The sequence below is a fragment of the Jaculus jaculus genome, chromosome 1 (genome assembly GCF_020740685.1).
Source record: "Jaculus jaculus isolate mJacJac1 chromosome 1, mJacJac1.mat.Y.cur, whole genome shotgun sequence".
NCBI lineage: Eukaryota > Metazoa > Chordata > Mammalia > Rodentia > Dipodidae > Jaculus > Jaculus jaculus.
The window spans coordinates 324228445-324241459 of NC_059102.1; the positions used below are offsets into that span (position 1 = coordinate 324228445).

General features: G+C 41.4%; 1 protein-coding gene across 11 annotated transcripts in view; it reads left to right on the top strand.

Annotated features, from left to right (window-relative positions):
- The first annotated feature begins 872 nt into the window (after positions 1-872).
- Cdc42bpa (CDC42 binding protein kinase alpha) overlaps positions 873-13015 on the top strand; it is a 296605-nt gene continuing 284462 nt past the window's right edge. For 10 of the 11 annotated variants that reach the window (XM_045157818.1, XM_045157767.1, XM_045157782.1 and 7 more), the window contains exon 1: positions 873-1371. In XM_045157818.1, coding sequence (XP_045013753.1) covers positions 1194-1371 — 178 coding nt within the window. In that variant the 5' untranslated portion in view covers positions 873-1193. The remainder of the gene's footprint in view (positions 1372-13015) is intronic. The other variant, XM_045157806.1, reaches the window with a different exon arrangement.

Consider the following 13015-nt stretch of genomic DNA (forward strand, 5'->3'; position numbering starts at 1 on the left):
CTCCTCCTCCTCCTCCTCCTCCTGCGCCTCAGCCGCCTTCCCTCGGCGCCCCGGAAAGATGCCCTCAGCCCAGGGGTGTGAAGAAGGGACCGAAGTAGCTGCCGGAGCCGTCGCGACCGCGGCTGCCGCCCGTGTCCTTTGAATTCTCGCCCCGCCGCTCCCCCACCCCCGCCTCCAGCGCACCCCCTCGCCCCACAGGGGCGTCGGGAACCTTCGGCGCGGCGGCGGCCGCCGCGGGGCGGGTGTGGGAAGCCCGGGCGCTGCGCCCGACGGCGACGCTCGGCCCCGGCCCCGCGAGCGGCCTCCGGCATGGAGCGGGCTCGCGCGGCCGAGTAGCCGCCGCCGCCGCCGCCGCCTCCCCCAGCCCCAGCCCCAGCCCCGGAGCTCGGCGCGAGAACCGCCCGCAGCCCCCGCCAGGCTCCGCGAGAAGCCGGGAGGAAAGATGACGAGGCTTCATCGCGACCCGCCGCCCAGAGCAGCGACCGCAGAGCCGTAGACGGAGCGACGGCGGCCGCGCAGAGGGACAGCCGCCCCGGGGCCGACGCGGCGTGCTCGGTCGGAGCGGGCGACGGCGGCTCCCCGAGCTCCCCGTCCTTTTCCCCGCTGAGCAACCGCCGCCGAGGCGTTATCCAAGTGGAGGCTGGGAGGATTTGCAGCCGAATTTTTGCCGTTCCCTCCCTCCTCTCCCCCCCCATCTATACAGTCTCTCTCTCTTTTTTTTTCCCTCCCTTTTTTTATTTTCCTTCCTCCTGGGAAGTGAATTGCTGATGCAAAGGAGACTTTCTTCATTAATGATCCAGCCGGATCCGTTTCAGGATTATGTTGCACGAATTGAATTTTGAATGAAGGAGAAGAGTTTTTTTTTTTTTTTTTTTTTGGAAACAAGTGTTGACTCTCTAGTTCTTTGTACTTTTAATTATTTAAGTATACGATTTAATTGTATTCTTTAAAGATATTAAGTATATTTTAATGGAAATTTAACCTCAAACTATATGTTTATGGGTGAAATTGAAGGAGCTTCAGTTAACAGAGGTTACTGGTGTGTTGGATGTTTAATTCAGCACCGGCATTGCATGACAGTTGTTGGAATAACAATTGGTTTATTTTTAAAACCACACCTTTTTAAAATTTAAGCTCAAATAGTAAGAATCGTAATAGCAGTTAAAAGAAAACCAGCAGAACTCGAAGCCAACATGTCGGGAGAAGTGCGTTTGAGGCAGTTGGAACAGTTTATTTTGGATGGGCCCGCTCAGACCAATGGACAGTGCTTCAGTGTGGAGACCTTACTGGATATACTCATCTGCCTTTATGATGAATGCAATAATTCTCCATTGAGAAGAGAGAAGAACATTCTTGAATACCTAGAATGGGGTAAGTTTTTTTTTTTTTTAACAATCTCTTCATCTTTTAGCTCGGTGTGATGATTTGTTAGTGTAATGAAAAATATATAGTTAAAAGAACAGTCACCAATTATTCAAGATTTTTTTTTTTTTTCACTAGGTTTTGGTAACAGTTTTTCCACTGCTACTCCGTTGTTGTCGTGATGTATATGACCTAGCTGTTGTGGAACTTCTGATGCAGAGCTTAGGTTTTTAGGGCTGCAGTGATAGATTTAAAACAAATTTTGGGATGGGCAGAAATGAAGTATTGAGAACAGTTGCCTAATGCATGGCAGTATGACAACCATTCAATGGGAAGGTATTTGTCGGTGCAAGCATTCCTTCCTGGTCTTTGGAAATCGTTCCAAGTGGGAGGAGATGGTGAAGAATCTGTGTTTATCATAGGACCACGGGAGCCTGGAGTTGGAGTGGGGTTTATTTCATCTCTGTATCACACAAGCAGGGGGAGCTGAACTTGGACTTCACAACCATTGCTAGGTTCCCAAGATAAAGAATACAGATATTTAAAAGAATTTGTGACAGTGGTTGTTGGAGAATGTTTGGGACAGTTCAAACTAGGTTTTACCCTGAACCAGTTAGGTTTCTGGTTTCAGTCTTCTAAACATAGATACGATTTAGAAGCCCCATTGTCGTGCAGTAGATCAATGATGCCGGCAGACCTGCATGTGACCTTCAAACTTGAAGGCTTGGCTGAAGTTCTTGAGCCTGTGGTGATATACTCGGGCTTGGTGAAGTCTGACATCAGCAGTTCCCGCTGCTCAATTTGGTAATGATTGTGAAAGGATTTTTGCCAGCTAGTATTTTGTCCTATAGAATATTAACAAACTTAATTAGCACTAATGTCCTTGTTCTCAAAGCTTTAATGTTAATTTCTGATGTAAAGAATTCTAATGTGGATGTTCGGGTTTTGAAATTTTCGCCATAATTTGTTATTCCAGTCTACCACTGATTGAAGAATGCCAACACATAATTTTAATTGTCCAATTTGTCAGTATTAAAAGATTGATTGCTAGCGTGATGGATTTAAAATATTCCTAAATGTAAATGAGATGATTTTACAAAACAGATGGTCAGCATCGTACTGGAAATGTAAGAAATCTGACCCGTCTTTCAAACATCTTGTCTCTTGAGAATGAGATAATTGTGCAAGCAGGCAAGCAACTGCATTTAAGGGCTGAGCCATCTCCGCAGCCTGAGAATGAGATAATTTTGATGTTGGTACTGTTTTTGTGACTTACTTGCCTTCTTAAGACTTAAAGGGCTTTGATAGTTTTGGACTTGGATTTTGAGTTCTTAAATTATGGTTTCATATTAATACTCTAGTCTGTGATTATGATTGGCATTTAATATCCTTTCTCATTTGCAAAGTAGCAGTAGAACTCTGTATATGTACCAATAGCAAATACGATTCTAAAGAACTTAGATAAAAGGGAAAGCCATAGTCCCCATTGCCTTCTGGTTAGCATTTATGTTGTAGTTTTGTGTTATGAAGTCTTTTAGTGTATCATTAAAGTAACCCATATATCCTCCAGTAAATAGTTTTCTTGGATGTTGTTCTATATGTATAAAAACACTTGGTATACTTATGTATTTATTTAAGACAAGAAAGTGAAAAAAGTAAATCAATTAAGTGTTTGGGTGAAGTCATTGTATTTTTACCGATATATTTAAAATAATTTCAAACCAAGGACTTGGTCACAGTTGAAAGGAGTTTTAGTAGTACCCTTCACATCCTGTTTGGTGGTCTGATATATGGCATGACAAAACTGTAAAGCCTTTTAATGTCTTTATTTATTTGCAAGCGGGGGGGGGGGGGGGGGAGGGAGGGAGGGAGGGAGGGAGGGAGAAGGGGGAGGGAGGGAGGGGGGAGAATATGAATGAATGAATGAATGGGTGTGCCAGGGCTTCTAGCCACTGCAAATGAACTCCAGATGCATAAGCCACTTTGTACATCTGGCTTTATGTGGATACTGGAGAATTGAACCCAGGTCGATAGGCTTTGCAGGCAAGCACTTTAACCGCTGAGCAATCAATCCCTCTAGCCCAAAACTGTATAGTTTTTCATTACTTAGGAAGGTAGAGAACAGACTTTTTTTTTTTTTTTTTCTCTCGAGGTAGGGTCTCACTGTAGCCCTGGCTGACCTGGAATTCACTCTGTAGTCTCAGGGTGGCTTCGAACTCATGTCGATCCTCCTACCTCTGCCTCCTGAGTGCAGGGATTAAAGGAGTGCACCACCACGGCTGGCTGAGAATAGACTTTTTAAAAGGAATTAATTTTCTATCCTTTTTAGGTTCGGCATTGTCAAGTCTTAGGCATGGTCCTTGCTCCAAAGTTAAGATTGGAAAAGTTGCAAGAGATGTATCAGGCATGGTAGAATTTTTTTTTTAAAGTAAATGGGGAATTCAGGTTAAAAATGATAAAAACTGGCATTTAATCCAAGCATTCAGGAGGCAGAGGTAGGTGGATTGTTGTGAGTTTGAGGCAGCCTGAGACTCCATAGTGAATCCAGATCAGCCTGGGCTACGGGGAGACACTACCCCCCCCCCAAAAAAAAAACAAAAAACAACGAAAAGATCATAATCATCATGGTTTATTGTCTATACTCCCATCTCTATAGCTCCTGGCTGTGGTTTTTTTTTTGGTTTTTTTGAGGTAGGGTCTCAGTCTAGTCCAGGATGACCTGGAATTCACTATGGAGTTTCAGGGTGGCCTCGAGTTTACAGCAATCCTCCTACTTCTGCCTCCTGAGTGCTGGGATTAAAGGCATGCACCACCATGCCCGGCTTCTGGCTGTTTTTTTTGAAATGTATTAATCTATCATTAACATAAAAATATTGGGGGCTGGGGAAATGGCTTAATGGTTAAGGTGTTTGCCTGCAAAGCCTAAGGACCCTGGTTCAATTTCCCAGGACCCATGTAAGCCAGCTGTACAAGGGGGCACATGCGTCTGGAGTTCGTTTGCAGTGGCTGGAGGCCTAGTGTGCCCATTGTCTCTGTCTTTGTGTCTTCTATCTGTCTCTCTATCAAATAAATAAAATACAATAAAATAAAAATTAAAAAATACAGTCAGATAAGATTCTATTTGATATTGTTTCATTTCCATCCATTTTATTTTATTCCTAGCTATGGCCTATTTTACTTTTATATTGATACAGTTTGTGTTTTATTCTTAATACTATCACAGTATGATAGCTGCCCATTCCAAGTTAGATGTGTTGTTTTTCTTTTATAGCATTTCTTGTTTTTGGTGCTGATGGCTTGAGGGAGGAAATAAGCAGAACAGGAAGGAAGAGGGGATTAAGCCGCTGAGTACTAGCCTAGGGATAAAAGCACCTTAATACCATAGATCACTTTTAAATTTAGTGACATATATTATTATCTAGTTACAATCAGTAAAATTTAAAATACTTCCTTTGTTTTCTAAGTCCTTGGATTGACTATTGTTTATTAACAATTATGTCAATAATATAACTAGAGTAAGTTACAGTAGAATTGTAGAGACAATTTTGATTTTATAAACTAACTTATAAGTGATGACTAGTAGGTTGTCATTGACTTGGTTCCCTCTGCTGTGAAATAAGAAACTCATATTTTAAGGAATTCTTTACCAGTTTAAATAAGTGCATGTAATTTAGTACAAAAGAAGCTTGCAAGGCTGTTTATCTTTTTTGATGGTCACTGATCTTGATTTTGGATTATTTCATATAGTGCCTTTAAGTAGCCAGTTTTGTAGTTTATTCAGGTTTTATGAATGTGATACACAGAGAATAGTGTAATTAATGAACGGATTATAGGACACATCAACAGGTACTATTGAGTAAACACTCTCCTTTGTTAGGATAGTTTTAAAGTTTGCTTACATTTTTTTCTCACATCTGAGCTGAGATGATGATGGTATGATTAGAAGAAGCTGAATGTTTTCTAGGATGATTTATTTGTTCTTCATGCCTGCTGTTCCCTACTGTTAGCTTTTCCTGAGGAGAATTTACTCATACCAATATCATCATGATAGGCTTTAAATGTGGATGATTAAGTTAATTTTTATGTAAGTCTTAATCAGAATCATTGTAATGCATTTAAAAATATAGGTAAAGCATTCATTATTCCTTTATATTAGCCATCTAATATTCTGCTCTAGGAACAAATATACTTATTTTACCTAAAACAATGTTGACATACGGTAGGAACATGTTCAGTCAGTGGTTGGGGACTGTTTTATTTCCTGTCTTTTTTCTTCTCTTTCAGAGGTAGTTGCCAAATACCAGTTAAAGCATCAACTTGAAATGTTGATAAATTGGTTAGTAAATTGTTTTAAGGAACATCACCTTTTTTCTTTTTAAAATACTGCTTTAATGAGTGAGAACAGGATGTCAAGATTAATGCTTCAAGAATTTTAGAAGTAGCTCATATGGAAATTTAAGGCACACTTTACCATAGCAGCTTGAAAACAAATCTGTTGGAAATTTTATGAAATTCCCTATACATTGTAGGACCTGGTTACTATTTCATAGTAAGCTTACAAGCTGTTTTAGGGTTAAAGAATTGAAGTTGGCACAAAGAGAGGAACAGACAGAGAGAGAAAGGGTTAGAGAGAGAGAGAACGGGCGCCAGGCCTTCCAGCCTCTGCAAACCAACTCCAGATGCATGCGCCATCTGGCTTGTGTGGGTCCTGGGGAATCGAGCCTGGAACCATGTCCTTAGGCTTCACAGGCAAGTGCTTAACCACTAAGCCATCTCTCCAGCCCCACAAATTAATATTTAATTGTGTGTGTATCTATCTATCTATCTATCTATCTATCTATCTAATGTATGTGTATATCTATCTACATATATAGATATATATATAGACATACACACTTTTTTTTTTTTTTGGTTTTTCAAGGTTGGGTTTCACTCTAGCTCAGGCTGACCTGGAATTCCCTATATAGTCTCAGGGTGGCCTCCTGAGTGCTGGGATTAAAAGCGTGTGCCACCACGCCTGCTTTTTGTTTTGTTTTGAGGTTAGGGTCTCACTCTAGGTCAGGCTTACCTGGAATTCACTATGTAGTTTCTGGGTGGCCTTGAACTAATGTTGATCCTCCTCCTCCTGCATCCCCAGTGCTGGGATTAAAAGCGTGTGCTGCCACACCTGGCCATTAATTGTGTAATTCTTTATGTTAGATGCGTTCCTCATTCTTTATTACTCATAGAGGTCAGTGAGAGTGACTTTAAGGTTTTTTTTTTTTTGTTTTTTGTTTTTTCAAGGTAGGGTCTCACTCAGGCTGTTCTGGAATTCTCTATGTAGTCTTAGGGTGGCCTCAAACTCATGGTAGTCTTCCTATCTGTTTCCCAAGTGCTGGGATTAAAAAGGTGTGCACCACCATGACCAGCTTGACTTTTTTTTTTTTTTTTTAACTTTATTTATTTGAGAGAGAGATACAGAAATAGGCAGGGAGAGAGCGAGCGCGAGCGAGTGCGCGCCAGGGCCTCCAGTCACTGCAAACAAACTCCAGATGCATATGCCCCCTTGTGCATATGGCTTGTGTGGGTCCTGGGGAGTTGAACCTGGGTCCTTTGGCTTTGCAGGCAAGTGTCCTAACCGCTAAGCCATCTCTCCAGCCCAACTTTTAACTTTTGAGTATCGGAAACCATGACTTGCTCAGGTGATTTGTATCTTGATAAGTCAAGAAGTTCTTTCCACGATGATTTTTTTTTTGAATGGCCTAAACATTACATGTTCTTCAAAACACAAGAATGACTTGTCTTGTTGTTGCTGCATGTGAAACTTTCTTTCTGAGTGCTGCTTATCAGAATTTGAGGATTGCTGTCCCACACTAGCTTCTCCACACTTTCTCTTTACAGTTTCACCTCTTTTTTTTTTCACTTTAGCTGGAATGACTAGCCTTGAATCACCAGCCTTTCTTCCCTGCTCTGGTGGTCCTGGATTTGTCACCAAGGTAGAGAGCAGTTTGTCTTTCATGGAAATACTGGCTCTTCATTTGCAGTTGGTACAATGTGTTCTTTAATCTTCCTCTGTGAGCTGTTTCCTTCTATTTTGGAATTAGTGCTTCTTTATCTAGTTTCTGTGTTGTGTTAATCCATGTGCTGTTATTAGGGTGCGTTGTACATTTATGTTTGGGAAATTATCTTAGGTGGAATTAAAAAAAATTATTTGCAAGCAGAGGTGGGGGGGGAAGAGAAAAAGAGAAGGGGGTGGAGGGAGAAGGAAGAGAGACAGACAGAGAGAGACAGACAGACAGACAGACACACACACACACACACACACACACACACACACACTAGGCAAACCAGGGTGTCTAGCTGTTGCAAAGAACTCCAGAATCTTGCACTACCTTGTGCGCCTGGCTTTGGATGGTTACTGGGGAATTGAACCTGGGTTGTCAGGCCTTGTAAGCAAGCTCCTTAACTGCTGAGCCATCTCTTCTTCCTTAGGTGGAATTTAACATGAAAAACATTTCAGGTTATTCTAGAATTTTTAAAGTTTATCTCATTATAGAATGGTCTTTTTGCAGAGTATCTGCATAGTAAATGGCAACAAGCGTTCTATGAAATCCTCTTGGGAAGTGTTCTTTTTTTGTAACTAACTCTCTGTCAAGAGAAATTTTGAGAGAAATGGGATACTGATGAGTTCTACTGTCAACTCCTCCACTGATGGGTTTCTAGGACCTTTCCTTGTTCTAGCAGAACTTGTTTTTCATATGGAGCTATTTACATTAAATTCATAATTACTCACTTATACAAAGGTATGGTCTGAAAAGATTTCATTCATTTGTGCTATTTAAGAAGAAAATGCCAAGGACTCGTGCAATTTCATAATCAATCGTATGGTTCAGTCCTTCCCCGCCCCCAAGGTAACAATGTTTTAGCTAAGCAGTTGGTTTCAGACATCTTGACTAGTGTGGAACTTTTAGTATGCATCTGGTTTACTTGGGTACTGGGGAATTGAACCTGGTTCTTTAGGCTTCACAGGCAAACAAACAACCGCTAAGCTATCTCTACAGCCCGGAACTATTATTATTATTATTATTTAGTTATTTATTTATTTGAGAACGACAGACAGAGAGAAAGACAGATAGAGGGAGAGAGAGAGAATGGGCGCTCCAGGGCTTCCAGCCTCTGCAAACGAACTCCAGACGCGTGCGCCCCCTTGTGCATCTGGCTAATATGGGACCTGGGGAACTGAGCCTCGAATTGGGGTCCTTAGGCTTCACAGGCAAGCGCTTAACCGCTAAGCCATCTCTCCAGCCCGGAACTATTATTATTATGTGGAACAGTATATATGTTTCTTGTGCCAACACCCGTGTGTGTGTGTGTGTGTGTGTGTGTGTGTGTGTGTGTGTCACACACATATAGGAAAACAGAAATGTTCTACTTTGTATTAGAGAGGAAACCATAATTGGTGTTGTTTTGGCAGCATATGAATAATTAGAACTCTATGATTACCATAAGCTTTCGTTTTGGGCATTAGGATGGTAGATAATAATACTAGTGAACAATTCAACTTGATCGTTAAAGACAAATCATGAGCTTTGGGTTTAGACTGACTTCTTTTATTATTGACTGGGTGATCTAGGCAAAATACTTTAACTTCTTTGGTCTATTTTATCAACTGTGGAAAGTAGACATAATTATGTAGGTTATTTTGCCAAAAGGAGAAGACAAATTTATTGCTTTTTCCCCCTGGTGATTTATAGTTGCATTTTGTTGGTTTCTTCTCCATTCTTTTTTTTTTTTTCAAGGTAGGGTTTTGCTCTAGCCCAGGCTGACCTGGAATTCACTATGTAGTCTGAGGGTGGCCTCGAACTCGTGGCTATCCTCCTACCTCTGCCTTCCAAGTGCTGGAATTAAAGGTGTGCACCACCATGCCCAGCTTCCATTCTGATTTTTAACTTTCTATTCTGCCTAGCCTTATGATAAAGGAAGAACCAAAATGCCATTTTTAGGATAAAATATAAGGGTATATCAGTACTAGTCAAAAGATGTCAATAGCTGGGCATGGTGCCACATGCCTTTAATCCCAGCACTCGGGAGGTAGAGGTAGGAGGATTGCTGTGAGTTTGAGGCCACCTTGAGACTCCATGTGAATTCCAGGTCAGCCTGGGCTAGAGTGAGACCCTACCTCGAAAAACCAAGGGGAAAAAAAAGATGGCAATAAATGTACTATCAATATTTGAATCTTGATAATATTTTATCACATTATATTGATATTGAAGATTTTTTTCTTTGTATAACCATACAAATGATAGTCATTCTTTTAGGATATTTTGCATTGGAATGCTTTGTGTCCTCTCCTTACCATGCTAGAGACTGAACCCAGGGCTTTGTATGTGCTAAATACTCTACCAATGAGCTAAATCTCCAATCCCTGTTTTATTCTTATTAGCTGAGCTATTTTTGGGTAAATAGCAAACTAATGCTTAGTTTTTCCACCACCAGTAACAGCCACTAGAAAGTGGCTAGTCACATTTTATTGTTGTATTTTTAGTTTCAATCTGGAAATCAGTGGTAGAGTTCTAGACCTCAACTGAGAAGATTAAATGTCACTGATGTTATTCACATAAATAAAAATTTTGCAGTACCCATTGATCTGTGTGGTCTTTTAGTGAGTATGAAAAAAATGGAACATTTTTTTATAACTAGCATTTCCTGTGTTATATTTCAAGAGATATTAATGAATTTTCTGAGAATTAAGGGTTAATTGGATATGTATAATTGGGAACTAGTGCTTATTGATGTCTTTTTACAAAGCGTACTATCATGGAAAACTTTTTTTTTAAATTTTTTTTAAATTTATTTATTTGAGAGCGACAGACACAGAGAGAAAGACAGGTAGAGGGAGAGAGAGAGAATGGGCGCGCCAGGGCTTCCAGCCTCTGCAAACAAACTCCAGACGCGTGCGCCCCCTTGTGTATCTGGCTAACGTGGGACCTGGGGAACCGAGCCTCGAACCGGGGTCCTTAGGCTTCACAGGCAAGCGGTTAACCGCTAAGCCATCTCTGCAGCCCAAGGAAAACTTTTCATAAAGTTCCAAGGCAGAAACCTCCATAACTTTGTCTGACATCATTTTCCCAGGTCATTTTAAATTTGGATTTCTTTTTTTTTTTGAGGTAGGGTCTCACTCTAGCTCAGGCTGATCTGGAATTCATTCTGTATTCTCAGGTTGGCCTTGAACTCCTGGTGATCCTCCTACCTCTCCTTTCCAAATGCTGGGACTAAGGGTGTGCACCACCATGCCCTGTTCAAATTTGAAATTCTTTATGAGGAGCATCTGACCAGATTTGGAACATTTGAGCATACATTAGGCAATGATAAGTAATATCAAGAGTTTTTACATTGGTTATATGATACAAAGTGGTTCCTATCTTCTTCTTACACTTTTTTTTTTTTTTTGGTGGTTTTTTGAGGTAGGGTCTCACTTTAGCCCAGGCTGACCTAGAATTCACTATGTCATCTCAAGGTGGCCTGGAACACACGGCAATCCTCCTACCTCTCTGTCCCAAGTGCTGGGATTAAAGGCGTGCGCCACCATGCCCAGCCTTTTGTTTTGTTGACTGTGGGGAATGTCATCTAAGTGCAGCATCTCATGGTTAAATCTTTATGAGTGTCTGGCTCAATTGATATCCCCCTCCCCTCATCCCCAAGGATGGTCTCACTCTAGCTCAGGCTGACCTGGAATTCACTCTGCAGTCTTGTAGTCTCAGGGTGGCCTTGAACTCACAGCTATCCTCTTATCTCTGCCTCCCCAGTGCTGGGATTAAAGGCATGCACCAACATGCCTGACATCAGTTGATAAATTTTTATTAAACTTGTATAGGTAGATTTATACATTCCTGGATCTTATTGTCCTTAATAATCACATTTTTGTTTTTCCATCAAATGCTAAATAGTCTCTAATCGCTGTTCAGTGCCTAACCTGAAAAAGCTGTGATCTTATATATTCAGAATTTTATTTATTTATTTTTAAAAATGTTTTATTTTTATTTATTTGACAGAGAAAGAGGAAGGGAGAGAGAGAAGGAGAGGGAGAAGGAGAGAGAGAGAGAGAGAGAATGGGGATGCCAGGGCTCCAGCCATTGCAGATGAACTCCAGACACGTGCATCCCCTTGTGCATCTGACTAATGTGGGATCTGGGGAATTGAACCTGGGTCCTTTGGCTTTGCAGGCAAATGCCGTAACTGCTAAGCTATCCCTCCATATATATTCAGAATTTTAAAAACCCACAAAATTTATACATAATCTTTTAAAAATTTTACCTATTTGAGAGACAGGCAAGGAGAGAGAGGAAGGAAGGGAGGGAGGGAGGGAGAGAATGGGTGCACCAGGATCTCTAGCCACTGCAAACAAACTCCAGATGCATGTTCCACCTTGTGCTGCATCTGGCTTACATGGGTATTGGGGAATTGAACCTGGGTCCTTAGACTTCATAGGCAAGTGTCTTAACGTCTGGCATCTCTTTCCAGCCCAGTATACATGACCTTTTGATTACATCACTATCTTGTTTAATATTCTTCAATATTACTGACTGCTTTCAGGGTAATAGCATATACAATATTCTTTTTTAAAAATTTATTTATTTATTTGAGAGTGACAGAGAAAGAGAGAGAGAATGGGTGTGCCAGGGCCTTCAGCCATTGCAAACGAACTCTAGACACATGTGCCTCCTTGTGCATCTGGCTAACGTGGGTCCTGGGGAATCAAGCCTTGAACTGGGGTCCTTAGGCTTCACAGGCAAGCACTTAACTGCTAAGCCATTTCTCCAGCCCACAATATTCTTTGTGAAACAGTGTCTCACTTTATCACTTAGGTTGGCCTTGAACTTGGCAGTTCTCTTGCATTAAACACTACACACTGGTACATACGCATGCACACACACGTGCGCACACATATTTATTTTTGTTTTTTTTCGAGGTAAGGTCTTACACTAGCCCAGGCTAACCTGGATCTCACTCTGAGTCCAAGGCTGGCCTTGAACTCACAGCTGTCCTACCACTACTTCCTGAGTGCTAGAATTAAAGGAGTGTGTCATGCCTGACAAGCATATTATCTTTTAGTTTTGAATAACAGGACACTTCTAAGTAGTTACTTGACTGCTTTTCACAGTGTATTGGTTAACTTGGGATATTAATCACTCCTGGGTACTGGGATTATAAGCATGTCCATTTGGCAGTTTTTTTTATTTATTTAATTTTATTAACAACTTCCATGATTATAAACAATATCCCATGGTAATGCCCTCCCTACCCCCACTTTCCCATTTGAAACTCCATCCTCCATCATATCTCCCCCCCCATCTCAATCAGTCTCTCTTATTTTGATGTCATGATCTTTTCTTCCTATTAAGATGGTCTTGTGTAGGTCGTGTCAGGCACTGTGAGGTCATGGATATCCAGGCCATTTTGTGTCTGGAGGAGCACATTGTAAGGAGTCCTACCCTTCCTTTGGCTCTTCCATTCTTTCCACCACCTCTTCCGAAATAGACCCTGAGCCTTGGAAGGTGTGATAGAGATATTGCAGTACTGAGCACTGTGGTCACTTCTTTCCAGCACCATGATGCCTTCTGAGTTATCCCAAGGTCACTGCCATCTGAAAAGAGAAGGTTCTCAACCAAAAGTG